This window comes from Pyxicephalus adspersus, chromosome 1, assembly GCF_032062135.1.
Source record: "Pyxicephalus adspersus chromosome 1, UCB_Pads_2.0, whole genome shotgun sequence".
Classification (NCBI taxonomy): domain Eukaryota; kingdom Metazoa; phylum Chordata; class Amphibia; order Anura; family Pyxicephalidae; genus Pyxicephalus; species Pyxicephalus adspersus.
In genome coordinates, this window is record NC_092858.1 from 79,502,739 (window position 1) to 79,528,154 (window position 25,416).

Sequence of the window (25,416 nt, forward strand, 5' to 3'; positions counted from 1 at the left end):
GATTTTCAGTTATTTTGAATTACACTTCTATTTAACCCATCATCTGTCTGTTTTCATATAACAAATGTATCTCCATATGCATGAACCACATAACATAAGCATCATGCATTTATGATTCATCTGAAAATACAGGATAGTGAAAAAGAGGTAGTAAGTGCCAATGGCCTTTCCTAATTACCAAGCCATAATCCTTAGTAACCAGTCAGCCAGTTTAACCAAATACTGGAAGATGATGCTTTGGGTTATTGCACTTTGTACATTGCTTTTTACCCGATAAATGAAGCCTGTATATGTAATATATATAGTCACAGTATCTTGTGGGCAAACAGCTGAATGCTTAGAACAGAACCTAGCTTCAGCTTGAATGGCACTATAACAGGCAAACAAAAGCAGTGACAAAGAAGCAAATTTTCTATTGTCTTGTAATAGTTAGCCTGGTAATTCTGCTGAAAATAGTTTGTGTCCTACATTTAAAAGGGTGCATTTTCTTCCCACTAGAGAGCCTTGCTCAGATTCCTTCACTGTTGGCAGCTGTAGTGACTCAGAAGAAGCTTCCATCTTGTAGCTTTAGGTTGGTTCCATTTTTTTGTTTTGTTTATTTGTTCTTTTTTGTTTTGTTGCATTTCATGTGAAGATACATTTTAAAGAATATCCAAACACTAAGTACAAGTTGGTTTATGCAGAAGAGTATTTATTAATATTCACAGACCACCACCCAAAAAGTTCAGGAACACATTACAAATACTGGGCACTGAAATGAAGATGATATATTGGTGAGCTGGATACACCAACAATGAGCAGTTAGGCTGACACTTCAGATAACCATTGTTACTATATCCAAACAAAGATACAGCAAGACCTGTTGAGGTGTGTTTGGATTCCAGGTGAAGCAGGTCAAATGCAAACTTTTTTTTGTCAAATGCTGTGTTCAAATGGAAAAGATTACTTTTGACATGACTGCTCTTCTACATAAACCTACTAGAAGCCAAGGCCAGCTACTGTGTCAACTACCCTGTGCCCATTTTACAGCCTTGGTTAACAGTGCTAATCACTCAGAGGTGCCTGTATGTTGTATACATATATTAAATCCAAAATAATTCCTGCTTACATAAATAATAACGCAAAAGCATGTGCCAAAGCTTGTGTGCCCACAGGCTCCAGTGATCCGGCCCGGAGTCTACCACAGTACAGTTTTGCAGGGCTTGATCTGAATTTCTACTATGGTGAATGTTGTGTGTACTGTGCTCTCCTCACTCCGCCCCGCTCTAATCAGCTATCAGCTCTTATCAGCGGAGAACGGAGCGAGCAGAGCAGCCTCTCCGGTGTCCATTCAGAGCTGCTGAAAATGTGCCGGGCGGAATATTTACAGCAGGTGGGCGGCCCGCCCCCTAAAAACGGGCTGGGGAGAAATATGTGTGTACATGTATTCTTCTTGTTACTGCTGCTCAGCGATACATCCTATGTGTTCCTAAAAGTCTACCTTTTAAGATCACATAGTTTGTAAAGTATACCCAAAATATACTTTAGTATAAAGGGCAGTGATTAACCTCTTACAAATTTCTTGAACACATCTCTTTTGGCAAGAAGTGCTTAGCTTACCTTTATTCCTTAGTGTTTTCTTCTCCAACAATCACTGACCAGTAGCAATCATACTGATCCATCATTTCAGAGTGAAATCAGAACTGTTAATCTGCATTTTTGGTTAATCTCACAATAAAGTAAAGCAATTTTAGCATAACTAATTTTGAATGGAGAAGTTGTAAGGGCTGCCCCCATACTAACTAAATGTTTTCTTCAAGAATAATTGTTTCTTTCCTGGAATTATTTTGATTTATGCAGCCGAATGCCAGTGAGTCGTGATACAGTGAGGTGTCCCACACACTGCCTAATTGGAAATCTTTGAAATCACAGTATTAGACCCTTATTAGAACAATGCAGACACGACCTACCCACACTTATAGAGGCTTATGATAACAGTATATCATTAAGTATTTTACACCTAATATCCTGTAATTCCGAGAACTCTGGCTGGCAGAAGTAATGACTTTATTGTAAGGGAACCCTTTCTAAAAAAAAAAAGGGCTTTCTGAGAATGAATAGGCGGATGAGAAGTTAAAATAAACTGCTCTCACTGTCAGAAAATTTCAGAGAAGATTTGGAATTCCCAAAATAGAATAAACTATTCCAGCACTTTAGCTTCATATTTATTTGTAATGCATGCACTAGAAAATAGTGTCTTCCTCTGCCAGGATGAAAGGGGTAGTTTAGTGTTCCTTCCTTTTCCTCATTTGTATGATTCCCAGAGGACTCTGAGAAATTTCTATTGTCAAAGAGTACAGCTAAGCCTGAGTAGAATGTGGGTACAGTTGAGTTGTGAACTCATGGATAGTGCATTTTTACAAGATTCTAGGTTTAGTACAATTACCGGAGAGACTGACTTCCTTCTCTGGTTGATAAGCTTTCAGTTACTGTCTATATGTCTAACTTGCAGCAAACCTGACAGCTAAAACTTTTCATTTGATTTTTATAAATGCAAACAAATTAAAAGTAAAAGTCTATATAACAGAGATGTAACAGGTAGGCCCCTTAGAAAAATAAACACAGTAATTGGCAAAGTTAAAAAATTGCAAAGAACAAGACTGTGTGGAATATTCACAGAGTAAGTTAGAGGACCTGATTTATTCTGATTCTTTTCTAATAGGTTAAAATGATGATACACAGTATGGAGGGTAAAGAAAGACTTTCTGTTACTATATTGACACTGTAGTACTCAACCAGAGTGAACTATGAAATTAAAAAGTGCTTTTATGCCTCACATGCTTATGTGTTACTTTTTTACCCCTTTATGCCAGATTTTTTTAAGCAAATTGTTCTAAATCTGTAGAAGAATCCTACATACTGCAAGTTTAAGCAAGGTTATGCCTGCCCTTTTTTGTATACAACATAGATTTTTTTGTAAACACACAGCACAGTAGTTGTCAGAATCCAAAATCCTGACATTTTACGGTGTCCTCCTGCTATTTTGTCAAGTGACATTTCATTAGTGCCCTTTATTTAGGGTGAGTCAACTATGATGCCAGCAGCTTCTGTGAAAGTCTGATAAGGTAAAGTCATCACTGGCATATGGGACTTTATGACACATTTTGTTATAGCTCTGTTCTATTCATAAATTATCTATGAATAACAAATGTATATTACTAAATAGAGTAAAGCCTTATGGTGATTCCTGAAAAGTTTTTTCAGTCTTGTTACCTATCCACACCTGTTCATGTGTTTTGTATAGAACTCAAAAATGGCTTTTTCACAGCTCATTCATTTCATCAGAACTACAGAGAAGCAAAGAAGCACAATCATTGGAAGTGGTTGCTAATAGTAGTGGTAGCTTTTTAGTAGGTATGTTGTACAATAGGGACATACTAGACTAAAATGCTGATAGCAAAAAGATGCCTTTTTAATTTCCTAATCTACATAATAAAATCAGTCAGTTGTAATGGAATAAACAGGCTGCCCATTTTGATCTCTGCCACTTTTCACAGATAGGCTATGTGCTGTCTATGTTCAACTTAGGCTACATAGGGTGCCAGTGGATAGCTAAATTGCTTCAGAATTGTTTATAGGAATTTTGAAGGTATAGGTGTCAGCAAATGCAGCTGCCATGATTTTATCCAAACAAGCTGTCTACATATATCATGTACAGATTTAAATAAAAAGATCACATGTATAGGGCAGGAATGGTACCCTTGTCAATTGCCTGTAAAAAGTGTTATTACACTTAACAGCTTTTAATGATTGTATGCTTGAGGGCATGGGCACATTTTTTCTCACCTGGGTGCTTTTCATAGTTAGTGCTCTGTAGTAATGCCACCTACTGTGCTTGCCTCATTACATCTCTGGGTCTCTCATTGTATACTGGTGTCTGAACTCACTTTGATCACCCATTTGCATATAAATTGCACTGGTAACTTGCTGAGGTTTACAAAGAGTTGTCCTAGTTGTGGACATTAAACTGTGTGTCTGATGAGCAGACAGTGCAAAGGACTTTAGGCTTCTTATGTTGATTGAGCAAAGCCAATTAGGATAAAAATCCCTTTCACATCCTGTCATTTCTTCTTTAAAGGAATGTATATTTCATACAGGTTATTAGTTATGTATGGGTTAACAAATACAAAATGTGTTTTGGCAAGCATGTCATTCACTGGAGTGCATCATTACAGAGCCAACTGTGGTGTCAAATAGAAAAAAAAAAACATTTTGCTTGTCTCCTCCTGGTTCTTGTTCTGAAATTATCTCCTTCTGTATGCACTGAGCAGTTGTCTTAATGAGGGCATATATGCTTTTGTTTTGGTGTGAGAGCTCTGGATACCAAACTAAGTACAAGTCTTTATCGTATGAATGTGAAACTTGTAGGATGACAGTGGTGGAGGCGCCTGTCTTATGGTTTCACAATTGTAAGGTACATGGTGACATTATAAGCCATGGTGGATGAAGAATGCAAAATAGAAGTTGGTTAGAGGTTGACCTGTTTCTCTTTAGGTTGGATTCTAATCTTCTGAGATTAGGGAAACAATAGTGAACACATTTATTACTTCGAATACTACAACATGACTTGCTCCAGTAGGTACATAATATGCTAATCCATATTACCTCCTTCCATTTTATTTTAACAACCTGAGAATAGTTAATTAAGTTATTGAGTGTTATCAGGCAGAGGAATGATCAGGAGAAGCATGGTTCTACCATCTTGAATTATCTATGCTTTACCCATTTAAATTCTATATATTAGGTCTATGATGTAAGTTTTTTTTTGTTGCGTTACAGGTCAATACCAAGAGTGGAAGACAATGCCTCCTGGACATAGACAACGACAATTCAAAATTGAAAAAAACCAAAGGATTTTTAGTATGAACACAACGGGGTTGTAATTGCAAACCACTTTGAAAGAAATGTCCTGCAAAGACAAGACTAAAGGAAATCACTTACAGCAGTGATAAACATATGTCTTTCCATTTATGAAGGCTATGCAAGTGATTCGGGATTTTATCTTCAATGGTCATCAACATGGTGACATCCTGTAAGTTACAACAGATGCAACCAACTCAATCATTTGAAGGTGCCACTGCAATACAGTACATTACACTGTGATCAACAGGACGGAAGAACAGACACCCAGTACCAGTGTGTATCCCCCACCTTGCCACAAAATGTCATGAGGCAAATGCAAGGTTAAAAGTGTAAATAACATGTTGAAGAATATTTTTTTCCACATGAAAGATAGATATTATATGGTCTGTAAAATAGTGTATATACATTTTTTTAATTGTATATATGGAGAATTAACTATATATAATGTATATATTTTACAAACACCTATTCTTTATTTAAACTTTGGACAACAAATCAGCCTGTGTTTCTACAGATAGAACATATTTAATATTTGAGGTTTCTAAATCAGAAGCTTTAATATGTCACGTAGAGATCACTGCTGAGAAAATTGCCCAGTCACAGGTGCAGGTCATTGGTAAGAATAAGCCGTGACATTTCTTCCTGTAGTGATGGAGGAAATCGAGTACATTTATAATATCTTTGGTTTGCACTAAAGTTTGTCTTTCTATTATTCCATATTAAAACTATGAAGGATCGTCAGTATTAGAATATAAGTTATAAACCACTTACTGAATGATATGTCAGTAGCAAAAGAGGAACAGTGGTGTGACCCAGTAATCAGGTATTGGTGTGACCTTTCAATAAAAATGGAAAGCTGCATTAAAATGTTTGCCATGAGCAACACCTAAACTTTTCTTTGAATGTTGCAAAGAACAATTTATTTTGTTTATTTCACACCAAGTGCAGAGTCATCTTTGCCTGCACACAGAATGCTGTTTAGTAACATATTCTGAGTATAAAGTGCCATTCTAACCACAATGACCACAATATTATGCTGGAAAGTTAATTTCTGGTTTACAATAATAAAAAAAAAAAGATAAATAACAAAAATAGTCTACAATTTCCTGTGTAATCAGGACAAGAGTTTGCTTAATGGCAAAGTTGCCATGTTCATCAGCAGACACACGTTAGTGGCAGGAAAGAAGGTGCTGTAGCTCTGACTGGTGCTCGGTATCTTTTCTATTGTTTACTTTTTAGTTTTTAGTAAAGACTTTTATTTCCAGCTTGTTGTTAATGTTTTGTTTTTAAGAATCTGTTCTTTGATTAGGTCAGTGATTATTACCCATTTAAATGACATCATTAAATGTCACCTTGTTTGTAGTACTCTAGGTCTAATGTTGAGAAAGGCTTTGTACATGATATTGGTGCTATCTGCTACATGTAATGAAATGTTCTGATAAGTCAGTTGTATGTCATCATACTTGCATTTTGAGCATCTCTAGCTATATTTTTGTTATCAGCTCTTACTATTTACAAGAAACATTACATCCAAGGATGCTCTGCTCCTTTAGGCATCCAGTAAATCACATTGTCACATGGCACAAAACAAAATGTATGGATTTCACTTACCTTGCTTAAAGCATGACTGTAAAAAGATTGCATTGATTTTATGTGTCTGTTCAAAGGGTTTATCGTCACTTCTGGTACCCCATGGTAACAGTGTGATTGTTGCAAGAAGTGAAATCTACCCTAGATGGACACATACAGCAATATTAACTTGGCAAGGATTTACCACTTCACAACCAAACCTAAACCAAAAAAAAAATGTCTGGGCGCAGTTGAAATGGCAATTCCAAATAGTTCAGTTAAGAAAAAGTTATTGGCCCATACCCATGGAATGTATTGAAAAGTGAGGAAATACAAGTATTCCTGCCTGTGCAGCCTATGTGTGCAGAGGTGTATTTGGCTCGTCTCTGCTTCTGTTTCTGCTTCTTATCAATTTAGCCAAACATAGTAGAAAAGATGGACCAGACTGGAAGCATAGATAGCATGCAGAATATTTTAACTTCTGTATTTAATCATGTGTGAAAAAAAGGAAAAAGTTGGATGCAGTATAGTAGGAAATTCACTATCTTTCTCGGCCACCTACTAGCCAGTGCTGATATCTGTTATTTCTTTTTTAATGCAAAATGAAAGGTAGACAACAAACATGATTCATCAAAAATGTTTTTTTATTGTCTCATAGTGAGACCTTTAGGTTTCTTTAAACCATACAGATTTGGGGCAGTTGTTAAATTATAGGTGTACCTTGAAAAACACTCTTCCAAAGCTTGCACCTTAAAAAGATTCCCATATTTCTATTTTTCATCCCCAGAGTTCAGCTTTAAAGGATAAGTAAAGTCTTGTAAGAAAAAATATCAAAACATAATAGACTTTCCAGCTAACACAGAGTTCACCCCTCTTAGCACTGTGTCTGTAGTCCAAACAGCTGGTCATACACAAACCTTGGGAAGGTTAAAGGGTTGTCTCACATAAAGATCAGATAGATTTTCTGAGTGTAGTTGGATCCAAAACTATTCTACCCCTAAACAGTCCATGCTATGCTATCTGGTGGACAGATATATAGTACCAGTCATAAAGAACAACATTTGTCTTTTATTAACACACAACAAATAGGATCAGTTATTAATTGTTATTATATGACCTGTAGTTTTGCTGGAGGTGACTTCAGGGGCTGATATTACAGACCTGTACAGTAAATACAAATTTCCTGGCTGCCATGCTGATCTAGTGTACTTAGTTCTTTTTAAATCACTGGCTTCTGAGCAACCAGCCAGGCAACTAGCATGTCCAGGTGATCAGCAATGGTAGACCCTGTGTATATTATAAGTATAGGTTTCCAAATGTGACTAAAATGTTCATAAAAGTCAACTTTCCTAAGATTTATTAACAATACATTTGACATATCACTGACAAAGTAAAACAAGTTTCTTAGTTTTGTATGTTTGTATTAAATGTAATTCTGAAACTCCTGCTATTCACTAATGTACACATTCCAGGCTTTATACTAGAAATGGCTAATTGTTGCTTCCCACAATATCTCACATATCCAACAATTTGTGTTATATCAGTGTTCAGCATACTGGATTGTATTCTTTTGTATACACACCACTTTGCTCAATTGCTGCTTACACTCAAACTTTGCCTCTGGAAAAATACTAACTACTAGTTTACATGTGATGAAGGCTTTGTCTGACACAATATTTATTGATGGTTTTGTATATTTTGAAAAAAAGTGTTTTATGTCTGTATTTTGTTACTAACCCTTTTGCTACTGTAAGGAAAAGCTGGTCCTTTATGTGGTGAGAGATAAACCAGCACTTCTAACCACTTTACTATGTAATATACAAAGTGGTGCTTTCTTGTCATACAAGAACCAAAGTAAAATAGTTTTCTGATTTATTTCAGGGAAAAAAGGACTATTTTATTTTTTAGAAATTGTAAACCTCAGAGTATATGAGAAAGCCAAATATATATATATATATATAAATATATACACATTTATGTAAATGACATACAAAATAAACTATTTAAAATACGTGTTTTGTTTGTTCATTTGTATTATTACAGAATAAAGTCTTGTGGATGTAGATTGAGTCATTGCTCCTGTGGGTTCCTGCCAATGAAATATTGTAAATATATCCCGGAGAAAACCATACAGAGAGGGAACTTTAATTCTGCTCTTTCTATACTTGTCCTGTGGGTTGTGGCTGGCATGTCTGAGTTTTCATGTGTGGCATGTACAGGAAGAGAATGGCCACGTTTCAATAGGTTTCTTTTTTTGATGGGATCATTGTAAGCATTGCTCAATGAAAACATTTTCCAAATACATTCCTTCATTCTGACCCTTACTTATTAGAGGTATAATATTTTCACTTTTCATTTCCCAACAAAAGACTATATTGAAAGTGAATTTAAAGGAAATTTAGCTACCGATTGTAAGGGACTGATTTTTTGTACAACTTTCATACAGTATAACATGAATATATTACATAGCTGGCATCAGAATGCAGAAACATTTATTGTCTCTGCTACCTAAAGGACCCAATATAATAACCCTACCAGGTCTATACCAGAATATACCAAGCCTGGGCAGGTTGGTTAAATGTTAGCCTTCCACTATGTACAGAAACTTTTCTGTTTTTATATATTCCTATATGGAATCATACGAATTAACTTTTACACAAAAGGACATTTTACCAAGCATCTGAGACAACATTCCACAAACACCCCAGGAACAACCTAATTTTGGCCAGTATCTCTAATTTCACGTGTTGTTGGAGACCACTGCAAGTTCCACTGTTGTCACCAGCAGGAAACATACTCTAAGAAATGACATTCAATAACCACTGAAGTACATGTGTGCAGACTAGAAATAGGATGAACAACAGCATAAAAAAGGTGAAAGTAGTATCTATTGAAATTCACATGTTAATAATCAGTGAATGTGTTTGATTATGTGAAATGTGTAGAATCCCATTGAATTCTCTAAGGGGTGAGTGTTAAAAACATGATACATTTACACACGCACTCCTTCACATTCTACATAGGACATAAACAGAGGACATAAAAAGTTTTCAGTAAGAATTAGTTGGAATATACTGACTAGGCACCGGATTTCCTTCAAGAATTAAAAATCTAAAACCAAAGGGTAAATATACACATAAACTGTGCAAAAAGTGGCCAAAATCAGGTAATTTTAAATGTAAAGAGTCAGGCAGGTGTATTTGTTTAAAAATAAAGATTACTAAACTGAGGATGATTCAATAGCTTAGCTATATAAAAACTGGCTAGCAGCAAGATGGTTTTCATTAGAAAGGTGTCGGTGGCAGACAGGCAGATGTTTTCTAGAAGAATTAGGTCAGCCTGCAAATATAAGTGGTGTGTGTTATCCAGCAGACCTGCATTGTATATGAAGATGGTCGATGGTCTGCCCTCATCCCTGAAATGTTAGGTTGCAGGCAGAATTATGTCTATTTCAATCCCCTTAAACAAAAAAAGTTTTTCAAATGGCAAAACCAAAGGCTTTTTTTCACCTACTTCCTGTTCCTACAGCAGCTTCCAATACACTGATACCATGGCTGCTGTAGTGTCATTTTTATAACCAGGGTGTTAACTTATTCCATTTTAGTGGCCATTCTAAACTTTGAGGCTGTGGCTTAATAGCCATGCAAAGAATTCTTTTCAATGCCAGCCAATACATTTTCCACAATTCTGATACAGACCACCACCACTACAATATAGATCAAAAGCATTAGCTGGGACATTCTACAAAATCTTAATGAACGCATATGTCAAAAAAAATGTATAAACTGGATCTTTGAATAGGTGACTTAAAATGTTTCTTAAAAATGTCATATTTTAGTAAAATGTCCTTCTTCAAAATAGCTTAACATAATTATATAGTATCATCACTGGTACTTTTTGGAAAGCCTTCAATTACTACTAGGTGATCCATGATATTTTTACATGGCACAAAAAATATTGCTTTGCTCTAAACTGTGAGTTTTGTATATAAGAAAGCATTGAGAACCTGGATAAAACATTTGCATGGTAGATTTTTTTCTATCCATATTTTGCCTAGTTTCTAAACTAAGATTATTCAGAATAATCCCATTTGTGTCATGTAAAGTGAATAATATCCTTAGGATATGGACACAGTTAGTTGTCGATATTTTGCATTTACAGCACTATTTATTAGCTTCATTCATCCGCTTTTTACTGACAATGGCAGTTCAGATGCAGCAGAACAGAACATTTTGCATTTACTAAAATGCTAAGTGTTCTTTCTAAACCATTTAGAGCTATAACTGATCTTTTGCAGAAGTGCAAATCTCTCGGTCAGATCTTTTCACTGCTAATAAAAGGCAGATTGACCTGCAATAGTTAACAATTTCACCTACAAATGCCAGCAACTTGGTCAAATGATTCTTTGCTTCAACTGCTAATTTTTTCTCGTTTACTTACTGCATGTAAAAATCCATACTGCATGTAAAAATCCATACATCCAACATATGTGAATTAATTACCTAGTTTTAAAAAGTGTACGCCTTTTAATGGCCATTTTAAACATCCAGTGTTCTCCCTAGAATTGTGCTAGGCTGGGTGGGATAAAAGCTTTAGGTAGGTGGTGGCCCTGTATTGCGAGTCAACACTTCATTAAGCACCCAAAAAACTGCAAGGTGGCTAAAGAAAAGTGCCGGGTAGTGTGCCCGGCTAAAAGTGGCTGGGGAGAACACCTACATCAATTATTAACCAGCCCCATAGAGCTGCTGCAGCTGAAAAAATGTAACACCGACAGGTGTATAGAGCAGTTTAGCCATAGCCAACTCAGTGGTGCCTATGCTGATCCCTATTCACCCCAAAAATGTCAACAATAGGAATAAGTGTCAAAACTAGGTCTTGAAGCAATGGAAGGTGACCTGAAAAACAATGCTTTCCTCTATACATCATGTAAATGATTGTATGCTTTGTTAACCTGGGGAAGAGAGAGCAGCAGGATGCACAATGGAAATAAAAGGCAGGTCAGTAGAAACAACATGACTTCAAGGCTCTGCTGCTAATAAAACCTTTAGTGGTCTGGTGGAGCACACATCTCGAGAACTTGTTTTTGTGACTGAAGTGGTAATTACACAATATTAGGCAGTTGGTTTAATGTTCACTCCGATTGGGGGAATACGCGTCTCTAATCTTGGCATATTGTCTTAGAAATATTTCCCAATAATAATGATGTCAGGGTTCCCCCCCACCCCCCACCCCCTTTTAGCCGGGCGCACCACCCATTATTAACCAGTCCTAATATAATAAAACAAAACATTGTCTTTGAAGCATTTTGCCGTTCTAAAACAATGTTTCCTTTAGAAATATTCATAACTTCTAAAATGAATTAATGGATTCCCCCCCACCACATTAAATGGGCACACATTGAATTTACAGGTAATTTGTATTACATTAGGTTTATAAAAAAATTCACACAACAAAACAGTACTATGAAAACCGCTTCATTGATAACGTTTTCATACACAAGATGAATTATGCCATTGTTGTACTTTGTTCTATTGAGCCAAGTGTATCTCTATCCTAAAGCAAAAACAAATATATTTAGGATAAAGGAAGGCAATATGCTATTCTTATTCTTCAGTTTACCTAACATTACTCACAGTATTGCTGAAACACAAAATTTTTATCTTACCACTCAAAGACAATTTAGGTAACAAGGATACTGAATTTGTCAATATATATATATATATATATATATATATATATATATATATATTATACACAAAGTGTATATTAAAAGAGCAACAATACTACTGTAAGGTAGACCATGTCAAAGGAATCAAAGAATAACTACTCCCCCCTAGTGTTTCATAAAGGTCAGAAAAGCCTGCATTAACAATGTCCATTGTAAAACTTTCCCTATTACAATACAATAAAGTATTCATAACCACAAAATACTGAAAACTTATTTTCATACCAAATGTTCATCAAAGATGGTTTTTAATGAGAGCACAAATGGGTAAAAGAAACAGAGATCAAGGAATTAAAAAAAATGAAAAAGATACTTTTAATTCTGTACAAGATCTGAAAAAATTCAGTTCATGTAGTAGAAATGTTTTTAGCGGTGGTTTGGCTTTTTCAGTTTTTTAGTTGTCTTTTCAGGCTTTGCAGTGTGTACTTTGCCTCTGGCATCTTCATTAGGTTTTCTTTTCTTGGTTGCTGGTGCTCCTTCTATGTTCTCCTTTGCTCCATCTTCCTGCTGTCCTGTCTTCCTCTTCTTCTTCTTCTTTTTCTTAGATTTAGTACCTGGCTGCTGCCCTTCGGAGTTCTCCTCTTTATTGGCTGGATTATTTGTATTCATGTTGCCCTTCTTCCGATTCTTGCGTTTCTTGCTCTCAGGTAAGACGCCTTTCTTTTTCTTGGGCAAGGCATTGCCTTCAGAAGCAGGAACGGGTGTTACTTTTGTCTTTTCTTTTTTGGGCCTCCTAAAATTATGGCCAAAAAAAAAAAATTGGGTTCAATTGTAAAATGTTAGACACGTTAAAAAACTTTTTATTGATTTATTTATTTGCAGTTGTCTTGGTCTAAAAAGGGCCCAATGACTATCCTAACATACTAAAATATTAAAAACGTAAATGATCCAGAATAAAATCTTGCACACCAGTAACTGTTTAGGATGGACACATGAAAATCTTACTTCATCAGAAACATGAAAGAAAAGGTATAATTGGCCCACATCTACACAATCAGTTCCTCAGAACTGATAAAACAAAATATACTTACGTAAATCCGAGTAACTTCATTACGTTCCAGTACATGTCCTCCAGTCTTACTGGTTTTCCAAATCCCTCTTTCTCTTGCAGGTCAACGAGGATCGGAAGGAGACTTGCCAAACTAATATCAAGATCCTGCAATGGAATAACAAAGTGTTTGCAAATATAACTTTATAACATAGGTTGGCCGGGAAGATTTGGGCACCAACAGTTGTCATTTTGTGCCCCATTTCCACCAACTGTGCATTCTCAACATCCTGCATCACATACTTCTGAATTCTGTATTTAAGGGCGTGTATCAGAGGATTTACAAATACATATCACCCTACAGAAACCATACATACTTCAGACACAGCACAGGTAGAATGTCTGCATGAGGACTGTTTAGTCAAGACCTGTAGCGGTAAAGACACGATCAAGTTTTGGTCTTCATTAACTTTTTCACAAGTTTAAATAGATACCACTAAACATCACTCTAAATACCCTAAAATACTTTTAAGTTCAAATGGATGACAACAATAAGACAAAAAACAGAGAAATATACTCTTCAGATCTGTCCTTACCCCCCTTATTTTGATCACTTGGGGTTGGGATCCAGACAATATAATATTATGCATTTACAATGTGCACCCATTCACCTACTGTACATTTAACCATGAATATGGAACTAATGGCGGCCCCTCCTATCCTCCCTAACGACTGCTGCAATACCAAGAACATGCTGTATGAACAAAATAATGCAGGAAAACCAAGTCCTTCCTACAAATCTAACAAAACATAGCAATCTAAAAAAGTCGTGCCTCAATGTAAACTGTGATGACAAAGTCTGAGGATGTCACGTCAGGACTACTTTGAGCCCTAAAAATATTTTTTACCCCCCAGCGGTAATCCCAAGTGTGACTCGGGGTGGATTTTACCTGCAAAAAGTCACTAGCGGGGTCGCCTAAAACTTAACAAAAAGCCACTCAACTTGCTCTGTCGGCGTCCCCCGCGTCCTGCTGGACCCCGCAGGTCCTGGGGACATGTCGTCCTCCTCCTCCGATCTCCAGGGTTTCCTGGTGTTGTCGGTGCGGGCAGGAGAATAGGCCGGAAATGTAATCAATTTTGTATTGGATTCAATACAAAACAGCTGTATTGAGTCCAATACAAAGAAATCTTCATATATGCTTCTATACAGTTATATTACATGTTTCACTATTTTTCTTTAAATGTGTTTTTTATTTAAAGTTTAATATTAAATGTAATAAATATTGGACATATTTCAGTGAGTTATGCCTATGAATTATAGCCTACAATGTAAAATAAATTTCCATGCAAAAAAATGTAACGCTTTTTTGCATGAAAATACGGAGAGAATTAGAACGCTAGGGGGGGTTAATTCACAATTAAATGTTTGGAACAACATGGCAGTAGTGATGAGATATAGCTGTCTTGCACAGATATCATAAAATACAAAGACTAAAAACAGAATATTCTTTGTTTTTGTATACAAGCCAAGACTAAGCAGCATTCAGAAATGCAATACCAGGCATAGACAAACTGTAGTAGCTGGACAGGCAGAGAGCGGACAGCTTGTCAAACCAAGATGAGCTCTCCCTCCCCTGGGAAACCCATATAGCTCAGAGCTGCGAAACCACATCTGATACCAAATAAACAAATACTGCAGCCACAGAAATAGAATCAAGATAACCGCCGGCTTTCCAGATGAATCTATGCATGCTGGTTCTCTGCAGTATAATTAGCTTGTAGTATTTAACCAGTAAACCTTGTGTTCTCTTAGTAATAAGCTATCACCAATGATGTGTTCAGTAAATCTAATGAAATAATCTAGGCGTAGGAGGTTCATGCAGGGGTGTATATGCAGTGTGACGGGGATGGTAACAGAACCTGATTCTCCATCTAACAATCTCTAAATGCAATGCAACAAAAGGTCTGCTAAGTATTGTTATCCTTTAAAGTGATCAGATGTGACATCACCCCAATGATGTAGGCTAAGAAAAAAAATTCTGTGTGGGGATGATTCTCAGCATGTTTTTATGGAAGTGGCCAGAAAAAGTAATAAATTCATTCCATATGATTTTAAAGGGCAGGAACAGAAAAACAGGATTCAAGGAGAAAAATACTGGTAAATCCTTTTATTCCACTGAGGGACACAGTTTTTCCCAATTTTAGGTTATAGTGTCACCTCCACTTTATTTCACCTACCAACATCCAATGGTGGTCAATAGCAAGCACACTAACAGGCCATAAGAAAGTTAAAATACCACTCTAAATACACTATTACTAAGAGACTAATAACTGAGGCATGTTTGTATTGGCGATGTCCAATCTTAATAGAAGCGGTAACCTGAAGGTGAAAGACTTCATGGGTGCTCTCTTCTACAATAGAAGATAGCAAAAAACATATCCGCTTTAAGATGGTAAAAAGGAGGGTAATTTTTTTTAAACATCTCCAAACCTACCTTCATAAAAATCCATTCTATTGTTAGGAATTTTATAAAAAGCTGTTTAATATGACTTTTTTTCTTTTTTGCTATTGGTACACCATGCACCTTGTCTTAGGAAATGAAAAGCATTATGTTGCAGAATTTAATGTCTTCAGAGAAAAACTGAAGTCTATTTAACCAGACAGTTTCATACAGGGGTCAAAGTGCCATTGGTTTTTAATGCATACCTGTTGATTTCTCACTTTGATTAGGTAGTTAAGAAGTTCAAAGCACTTTATTAATTTTTCTTGGTCAACTTTCACTTTTATTGTTTCCACATCTTCCAACATCTGCCAAAAAGAGAAAATCATTGTTATCCACAACTAATAAAAAAAAAAAATAAAAAAAAATAAAAAAAAAAATCGACATATTAACAATAAATTTGATCACCCTGTAGTGTGAATATAAACCAGACATTGCAGTCAGAATTGTTGCCTAAACTGTACTCAGGAAAATCAATCTAACATTCTCCAAATTACACCCAGCCGACTCCTCATTTACAGTGTTTATCTTGCTTGTAGTTTGTCACCACCTCACAGCTAAGAATGTGTTGTGATCCAGCTCAGGAAATCCTCTGTGCATTCCAGGCAAGCACCTGTCAGCTAAGCAGAATGCAGTGCTTATAGCGGGCACGTAAACATTTCTGGTACTGACAAAAAAGGGAATGTCCTGAAACAATGTATTCACAACAAATCGGGGTCATAAAGACACACCACCCATTTAAGATTTACATTGGACCGAAACCCTTGCTGCATGTCATCTCTTTCCAAAACTTAAGTTCAACCTTTAATAGACAGCTAACATTTTTAAAAGCCACCCAGGTGAGGCGACTCCACAAATGGTTGCAAAATGTTGATGCAAGATTCCTATTACATGATCTTGTTCTGAGGCTGCAATCTGAACCTGTGGTAGTGGAAGGTGAACATTTGTAAATAGACAAACTTTGCATAGACTTTTTTTTTTTTTTACCAATTTTTAGAACCTTAATTCTGATTATTTATTCTGGTTACCCATGTAATCCATACTAAAAGAGAAAAGAAATACAAACTATAATAAAAGGTGAAAAGGAAATCTGCCAATAAGGACACCTCTTGGAATATCTGACTTCCTACTGTATTGTGTATTCAGAAGCCTCAACAGGGCACAGGGAGGAGAACAAAAACCTAGCAGGTGTTCAAACTTCCATGTAAAACAAATTGCTTTGGCTTTAGAAGCACTTCAACAAAATAATTTGTGAATAACCTAATCAAAGCAAACATATTTATTCTTCACTACATGTCAGCATTTTTTTACATCTACTCTGGGAATAAAAAAAAAGGGGTGAAATAAAGTAAGGATTTAGGTCTCTTTTGAATTATATTCACACCCTCATAAAATGAAATAGAACAAATGTCAGTGTTGGTAACTGGCAATCTTCCTGGGACCATAAATGTAATAAATATGTTCACTGTTACAAACTGTGGAAACATCAACACAACTATGGGGCAGATCTCAGTCTCGCCCTATGGAGACCTGGTATTGTTTTAATATTCTGCACAAAAATATTGTATACTTTCATATTATTACATTCAGTAAATAGCAAGCCACAGATTCTCCTTGAAAAGAAGATTTACAAAAAAGCCAAAAATGTCTGAATTTATTTTATTTTTAGTAACATAATAGTGGCAAAGCTCCTAAATATTGTTATTATGAAATGCGGGTCATCATGTATCCATACCAGAGTGAGCTGCATTAAACTTTGGTTAATCAGATCCACCCAATCATTGTGATCCACGGACTTTGTCTGAGCAAGATTCTGCAGGGATTTTAGGAGCAGAGTGCATGCTTGTGCCTGAGAAGAAAAGGAAACGTTTAATTATTAATAATCCCTCAATGCAAAACATTAGCATTAACAAAATAAAAGCATTGATACCACTAATTGAAATAAAGTAACATAATTCCCTTAGGGGGAGTAATACAAACATCAAAATGCCTTGATGGGTGGATGTAAGGCTACGTACACAAGTTTATTAATTGTCGTTGGAAAGGATCTTTCACAATCCTGTCCAACGACAAAAGACTGCACGATGCATGAACGAGTGTTGTACATACAGTGCCATTCTACTCAATGGAGAGGGGAGGGGGAGAATGACAGTTGCACCCTACTGCGCTCTCTTCCCTTCACTTCACTTCCATTACGATCGTTCCCTGTTCCTGGATCCGCCAGGACAGATCCATGATTGACGCTGGATGAGTGCTATACAGTCGCAAGATTCTCCTCCAATACCAGCACTCAAGCGATCTGACGTGTCTACGTAGCCTGTCTTGAGAATTTGGCAACATTTGCAATTAGTACCCACATGAGATGTACAGCATTTATGATTGAATAAACCGAAACACAATGAATGAATAAAAGTGGAGGGCAAGGGAAGGGACAGTCAGGCTGGGGAGGGCTAAATGCTTGAACATGTCTAGCCAGGAAATGAGGTAGGTGCTACTCAACTTGCTGCAGATTGTACTGGACTATGTGAGAATCTCATGCTGTACAATAAAAACAGAGTAGACATTTTCAGAACAGGATGGTAGGCTGTAGAGCTGAACAAGATGAAAGGAAAGGCTAGATTCAGCTGAACGACCCCTATAAGTAACACCAAGCCATGTTCACTAGTGTCTGTACTGCATACCTAATGACATATTTGCTGCCTGTGTAGGTAATTCTAGTGGAGATCCAATCCCAGCTGGACACAAACTATATGAAATGTGGTTACAATGAAAGCACTTGAGTAAGCTTAACCCTCAGGTCAGTAAACAAGCGTCATATAGTTTACAGCCTAAACCAAGATCATAGTTATCCTGGCAAACATCTAAATCTAAAGCACTGAGTTTATCTGCCTTTCTCTACAAAATGATATTGTAAATTTACATTGCCATATAATAATAACAGCTCTCTGGTGCTAGAATATAAAATATTTATACGACGCCCACTGCTGTCTTTGCAGTAAAACATACAGCATAAAACAAAATCTAGCACGCAAAAATTCAGCAAGACAAATAGAGTTATATCAAGAAATAGTGAAGAACCTGAACAAACACAAAAGCCTGCAAAGAACTTCAATATTTTGTAATCTATTTATGCTTGTCTAGAGTTTCCTTTAATTGTATTCTAGTGTAAGCCTCGTGTCTACAAAATAAAGAAAAAGAATAACCCTCCTATAATGTACCCAAACCTGCCACACTAATCTCTTACAAATTTTGACTGACAAATGTTAATCCCCACAGCTATGCAAAATTAGTTTTTCTAGCCAGTCTGAGTATATAGTTGTATTGTGTCCCCTCCAACACACAGCCATTCAGATAATCTTTTAATATGGGAAGGGTGTGAGGCCTAATAGTTGGGTGTTACAAGGAGGTGGTCCAGAGCACCAAACATGAGGCATTATTAGATCAAACAATGCGCACAGTGTTGTGTGTCCTGCAAGGAGGAGTAAGCATTACAGCTCATATAGTTTGATTCACCAGCACATAACGTGTAGGTGTGCAGCTACAATACTAGCTTAATGTTTAATCAACTAAACCTCCCAAAATCTCAACAATCTTATTTTATTGGTTACAGAAAACTGCTCACTTGTTTACCAAAATTAAGGCAAATTTATTCAATTTTGATAGGTATGCACCTTTAGGAAACAATATTTTTGTCATTTTCAATAGCCGACCTATTCCTAAAATACAAGCTGGTAAATAGAGACCTGTGAAGGGTAAAGAGACATTGTTTATGCAAAGTGTGTCTCTTACATCAAACTTTACGTTCACAAGAGGAAATTCAGAATAAAAAGCTCAGTGATGGGCCATTACTAAAAATGCATTGTGCATGTGGGTAACCCTTCATCATACTTTTCTGTAATGCAGGAGAAATATTCCTAAATACAAACACTTTACAAGTACCATACTGCCTCTCACACACAAACCCACATACTTAAAACAAAATTGCACAAGATTAAAATATAAAACCTTCACCTTTTTTTTTTTTATATATTGTCTGTAAAGCTCAACAGTCTGAATATGAGAAATATAATCAGAGATTGATTCTGAGAATTACATGAGTCAGACTGGCATGGTTATCAATTAATAGATTTCCACATGCGGTTGATAGAAGGCTGTATAAAGATATAAAGCAAAGGGTATAGGGCCTCCAGGACATTATCAGCAATCCTGCAAGCTTTATTGCCCATAAGTGAAGAAGAAAATCACTACTGCAGCTCAAAGCTTACCAAGACTGACACTGCTCAGGAATGAACTGCAGCAACCATTATCTCAAATAAATAAAGCATCAATCAGTACACAAGATCACCAGGAAACGTCAGCAGACACTATGGATCACTGTTGTGACTACATTTGACAAGTCAATAAAGACAGACAAATCAGAGAGATCAGTACTAGGACTAATATTCCAACAAAGGCAAATTCAGACGTGTTCAACACCACATATTCATTATTAGTGGCATCATAAAAAAATTTTCAAGGGGGGGAAAAAACAAAATACAAAACAAAAAAAACAAACAATGTAAAATATTTTAAGAAAGGCAAACTATAATAAAAATTATAACCTCACCTGTTGATGTTGTCGCGCTCCTCCCCTAATTGACTTAATTATGATACCCAACAGAGGTCTGCATATAAACTTTAAATAAAAAGAAAAAATATTTTAACACAAACGAGTTACATATCAGCATTAAATCCACTTTAACAAAAAAATTGCCCGCCAATAAAACAGGTCCAATGTTAGCCATATTTAGCTTAAAATATCATTATTCTGCTCATGTGTACATCTACAAGTAATTTTTTAGATAGAACTGTGTGTTCTGGGCCAATGCTTGGATTGCGTAAATATGACCATTATGTTTACACATATGGAGGGGGGGGGTCAGCAATGCACTACTTTAGAAGCAAACAAGCAAATGGCAGTAAATGCAGCTGTACAGTAAAAACCTAAAAAGCAAGATCAGCATTAAATAACCTGGGACCCTGGTCTGTTACTTAGTAATAAATGTTTTCACTTACAGGGAACCGACTGAAGAGATCCAAAAACATTGCTGCAGTTAGGGGACTGTTTCTCTTTGTCATAAATCCTTTTAGTGATTCTTGGTAGATTTCAGTGACTCGCTGAAGGTCCACGCATCCCATACAAACCACCTGAGAAAATAAATGACATGAAATAAAACAACCCTGAAGGTAAAAAAATATTGACATATCGCTAATACACTAAGAATAGACTACCTCCAGGTGAACCTGCTCTTAGTTTGTGTATTGCTATATATGTTCCTTTTTTATGTTCCTTTACAGATGTCTTGACATGGCAGTGTGCCTGCCTTATGAACTTGCAAATGTGTAATTAAAACCTTATTTTTTTTTAAAGAAACTAGAGAGTTGAAATAAATATTTTTTTTGTCAGCTAATTTGAACTTGTGCTGCTGGCCCCTCAGTACTGGGAAATAAAACAGCCCAACTTTATTTAAAGGACACAAGGTAAATATATTGTATACTATTCCTATCCCCCTACAGTGTTCTCCCCAGACCCTTTTAGCTGGGCGCACCACCCGGCACTTTTCAGTTACAACCCGGCTGTTTTTGGGGGATTACTGATGACTTGATAAAAATGGTCACTCCTCAAAACATTTGCACTTACATGCCCCAGCATAATTTGGTTTCTCTTTAAACCACCCGTGTTGGAATTCATAAATTGTTCCAATAAATGAATTAGTATTTGCTCATAAACAGGAGTGTAGTTTCAATACTCCAATGTTTATAAGTAATCATCACAGTGTCCAAGAAAAGAACAATCAATATCTACTTGATACTTTGCTTCCATGGATTGCAGTAATAGGTTAAGGTGCAACTATTAACAACCTGTAAACAGATATCTTTCTTTTTTGACCCTCTGGTGGTTAAAGTGTAACAATGTATAAATATAAACATTATATTAATAATAAACATGAATTATAAACTAACATAATCATGAATTATAAACAAACATAATCATGAATTATAAACAGAGTACTTTTGTAAGATCATAGAGTAGTTTTCTCTAAATTAATAAGAATGGTAAATTGTATTTTTATTTATAGAAGTAAATAGTGGAATTATGTAATATAGGGATGGTAATCTTTTGGACTATATGGATTTGAAGATTTCCTTTTTTTCAAGGTATATAAATTTTACTTTTACTTTGCAGGTTATCAAGTATTATTTAGACTTTAAAACAAAGAGCAGCTGGGAAGTGATCACTTTGGTGTATTGGATTTGAATTTGGTTGAATTTGTTGGTTTTAGTTGCACCTTAATGTATTACTGGAATTCATGGAAGCAAAGTATCAAGTAAATATTGATTGTTCCTTTCTTGGACACTGATAACTCAATACTGGGGTATTGAAACTACACTGCTGTTTATGGACAAATACTGCTTATTCAGAAACCAAATTATGTCTGGACATAAGTGCATGTGTTTTGAGGAGTGGGCATTTGAATCAAGATAGTTGTATTATGATTGCCTAATGTTTGAAAATGTATCCTTCCAATGAAGCCTTTGAGTGAAACTAGTAAAGGACAAAGAATTTAACGCATGCAATATATATTTATTTCATGGATTAGTTTGTGGCATTTTTTGAATTTTGTATGGAAGCCCTGTGATTAATTCTGGAATTGTACATTAATAAATTATGTGATTTTATAAAAAACAAAAAAACAAAAACAAATGTAAGTTTCATATATGGTACCTAAAAAATCCCAAAACAAAAATCAGCAATTAAAACTTTAATCATTTTGGGTCAGTTTTATTGCAAAACATTCAGAGTTCTTTAACTCTAGCACAAAAGAATGGATTAGTCACGGCTCTTACCAAAGAAAAAAAAAAAAGAAAAACTACACCTCATGTGCTCTCTTATATATACACATCTATCTGCAACTCGCAACCAAAAAAAAATCAGAAAATGAAAATTGTAAATGTAACCTGGGACTATTAAATTATTTCCCCCAGTTACATCCTCTCAAATTCGCTGGTGGTTAATTTAAGGGTCATATATTTCCACAGGTCTCTTATTAAAACAAGAACTCAGTCTGCCATCTAGTGGCCAATCATCAAAAATGCACAGCTGATACAATAGGAAATGAACAGGAAAGAAAATAATGTTATGAGGGAATTAAAAAGGGAATAATTTATAAATAGAGACCCTGGTGTTTTTAGGCAATATCTTTTAATGGCAGGATTATGAACCCATTTGGTGAAAGACAGTTTTTCTCCCTCAAACCACTAAGAAAACTTTGGAAAAATTTTGACATTATGCTTTGTAATTCTATTTCAAACTAAAGTACTTGCTTTGTACAAATTACCTTCTTTCAGGGCATTGTATAAATGATCATTACCTGTGTGGGTATCACCAAAAAAAAAAAAAATACCCAAACACCTTTCACTCACCTGAAACAGTACAGAGCCACAGAGGAATCCGTTTGTTTGGCAGCTCTCTTTACAAATTTTTCCATGATATCATGGAGATCATCTTTTAGGTGTGACACATCCTTGCAGTAATGCTTGTTTTTACACAAATCATTCCTTTAAAAATCAAACACACAAGACATGCACATCATCATCCGGAATTAAAATGGAGGGAAGGCAATGAACTGACATGTGAATTGAAACTTATTTAATAACAGGATCAAGCATGTAGATAGAAGTAATCGCATCAAATCGATATTTGGAGACACTGCAAATTAGGATAAATACAAAAAAGAAAATAAACAAATAATTTGTCAATAAAATAACATTGAACTACCCCCATTTTTTTATTTGCCTCCACAACAGCAGTTATAAATGCTACTCCTTTACCAGCAGGACGTTCTGCACAAGTGGCCATGTGGTGACAGGGTCACTTTATGTGCCGTCTAGAAGGGTTGTGATTTTAGACTTGCAGAACATAATTAAAGTTGTAAAGTAATAGCTTACATACTTACATATTTCAACAGTATGATTTTTCTGAATTATAAAAGAAACACATCTCATTCTACTCACATGAATATGTCTGCCGTTTTCCGAAGGAAATCCTGTTCCTGTTGGTTGGAATCTGAGCTCATACTCCTCTCTATTACAGAAATCAAAGGCTCCATAATGTTAAATACAAGTGGACTGTCAGACTGCTTCTTTACAAACACATCAATCAGGTCCAGTACCTGCAAAATAGGGCAAAATTAATCAGAAGACAAACAATGTTATGTTTAAAAAGTGACGAGCTATTGTTCCTATTATGTTTTTATCTTAATACACAGATGAAATACATACGAGAGGTTTCTCCCGCTGACAAAGGTTTCTGTTTATTCAGTCCTGAGAGTCACATACCACAAGCCAAGGGTACAGCCAAACAGATGATACCACTCGCTCTGAGAATTAGTGGCAAGCTCCAATGCCATCTAGTCAGATTGGAGCTTTGTCTGGTGACTCAAAGGTTTTGGAGGCTAATGCAGGCAGAGGGTTACACTCTGCACAATCTGGCCAACATAGCTGCAGCCATCTGGCCCCAGTGACAGTCTAATAGCTTCACACTTCAAAAATAAACTCATCAACATTTTGATTTTTCTGTTCTGCAAAAGTAATATTAAGTGTCCTCATTCTAAACAAAGAGAATAACTACCAATAGATTTCTTTACTGGCTGTTTTGGAAGTAGCTTTGCTGCCATCTGATGGAAAAAAATAAAACTGCATTGGCACAGTTGAACACTGCCCAAGATAATTTAATTTTACTAACAGTTAAAGTGCATCTAAACCAAAATAAATGATGTTCTGTATTCTGTATTATTCTTTAGAATGCAGTACCAGCTAAAATGGTACATTTTGGACCCCACTTCCCCTTTATTTCAAACTAGTAATCGGACCAGAAAAAATTAAAATAAAACTTTTTACTGGCAGGATAGTGTTAATGTTAAATGACAAGACTGCATTATAAGCTTTGATGGATCTAAGTTGTGCAGCTTGCAATCTATTCTTTTTGCAGTAGCTAAGAGAGTCCAGAACCAGCCTGTATCCATCTGCTGGTTGTGCAGGGCTATCTAGTGAGATGGAGCAGACTTTGGGGACACTTATTAAGTGTTGCAAATGAACTAATATAGATAGCTACAATCATAAACATTTTCAAGCTAGCAGGTTTTCTGCAGAAGGTTTACAAAAAGTTCATGCCAGTCACCTTTACAATAAGGCTGTAAGGAGAGGTCTTTAAAATTAATGAGGCACACAATGTTAAAAGTAACTGACCTAGATCAAAGGACACCAACAGGGTCCCATCAACCAAATCCACATTACCAATTCTGTTTAGGCTAATGTAAACCAGTGACCAGTAAGCTTTACCTCACTAGTGTTTATAAAGTTATGGGAACAATAATATAAACAGTGTCACAGAGACATTAGTTTTCTGAGTAGAAACCCCTTTAATACCTTGGTCTTAAAATCCCTCCTTAAATTTTTCTCCTGACGCATCTTGGCTTTCTCATCCTTCTTGGCCTGAATACGCTTCTTATGCTCAGAAAACAAAGTAGAGAGGTTTTCATCAAGAGCCATCATGGTTTCATCATCCAAATCTTCATCGCTGTCATCACCTTCCTAAATCAAAATCAGGGACTGATTATTTGTCACTTAACTATGTTAACCTCCCAACCGCTAACCCCGTACTTTTTTGTCCCAAAAATTTTTGCTACTTT

At 35.9% G+C, this 25,416-nt stretch overlaps 2 protein-coding genes across 3 annotated transcripts in view; one reads left to right on the forward strand and one right to left on the reverse strand.

The window, feature by feature from the left end:
• SPNS2 (SPNS lysolipid transporter 2, sphingosine-1-phosphate) overlaps nt 1-8,482 on the forward strand; it is a 72,880-nt gene extending 64,398 nt beyond the window's left edge. Inside the window, exons 12-13 of one of the 2 annotated variants that reach the window (XM_072415686.1) lie at nt 499-571; nt 4,819-8,482. In XM_072415686.1, the coding sequence (XP_072271787.1) occupies nt 499-565 (67 nt within the window). In that variant the 3' untranslated portion in view covers nt 566-571; nt 4,819-8,482. The remainder of the gene's footprint in view (nt 1-498; nt 572-4,818) is intronic. The other variant, XM_072415694.1, reaches the window with a different exon arrangement.
• A 3,927-nt stretch (nt 8,483-12,409) lies between these two features.
• Nucleotides 12,410-25,416, reverse strand: part of MYBBP1A (MYB binding protein 1a) — a gene marked incomplete in the record, with an annotated part of 27,096 nt that continues 14,089 nt past the window's right edge. Inside the window, 10 exon segments of the mRNA XM_072405368.1 lie at nt 12,410-12,929; nt 13,228-13,352; nt 15,892-15,993; nt 17,421-17,534; nt 20,292-20,360; nt 20,741-20,905; nt 21,587-21,617; nt 23,150-23,284; nt 23,741-23,898; nt 25,154-25,318. Coding sequence (XP_072261469.1) covers nt 12,563-12,929; nt 13,228-13,352; nt 15,892-15,993; nt 17,421-17,534; nt 20,292-20,360; nt 20,741-20,905; nt 21,587-21,617; nt 23,150-23,284; nt 23,741-23,898; nt 25,154-25,318 — 1,431 coding nt within the window.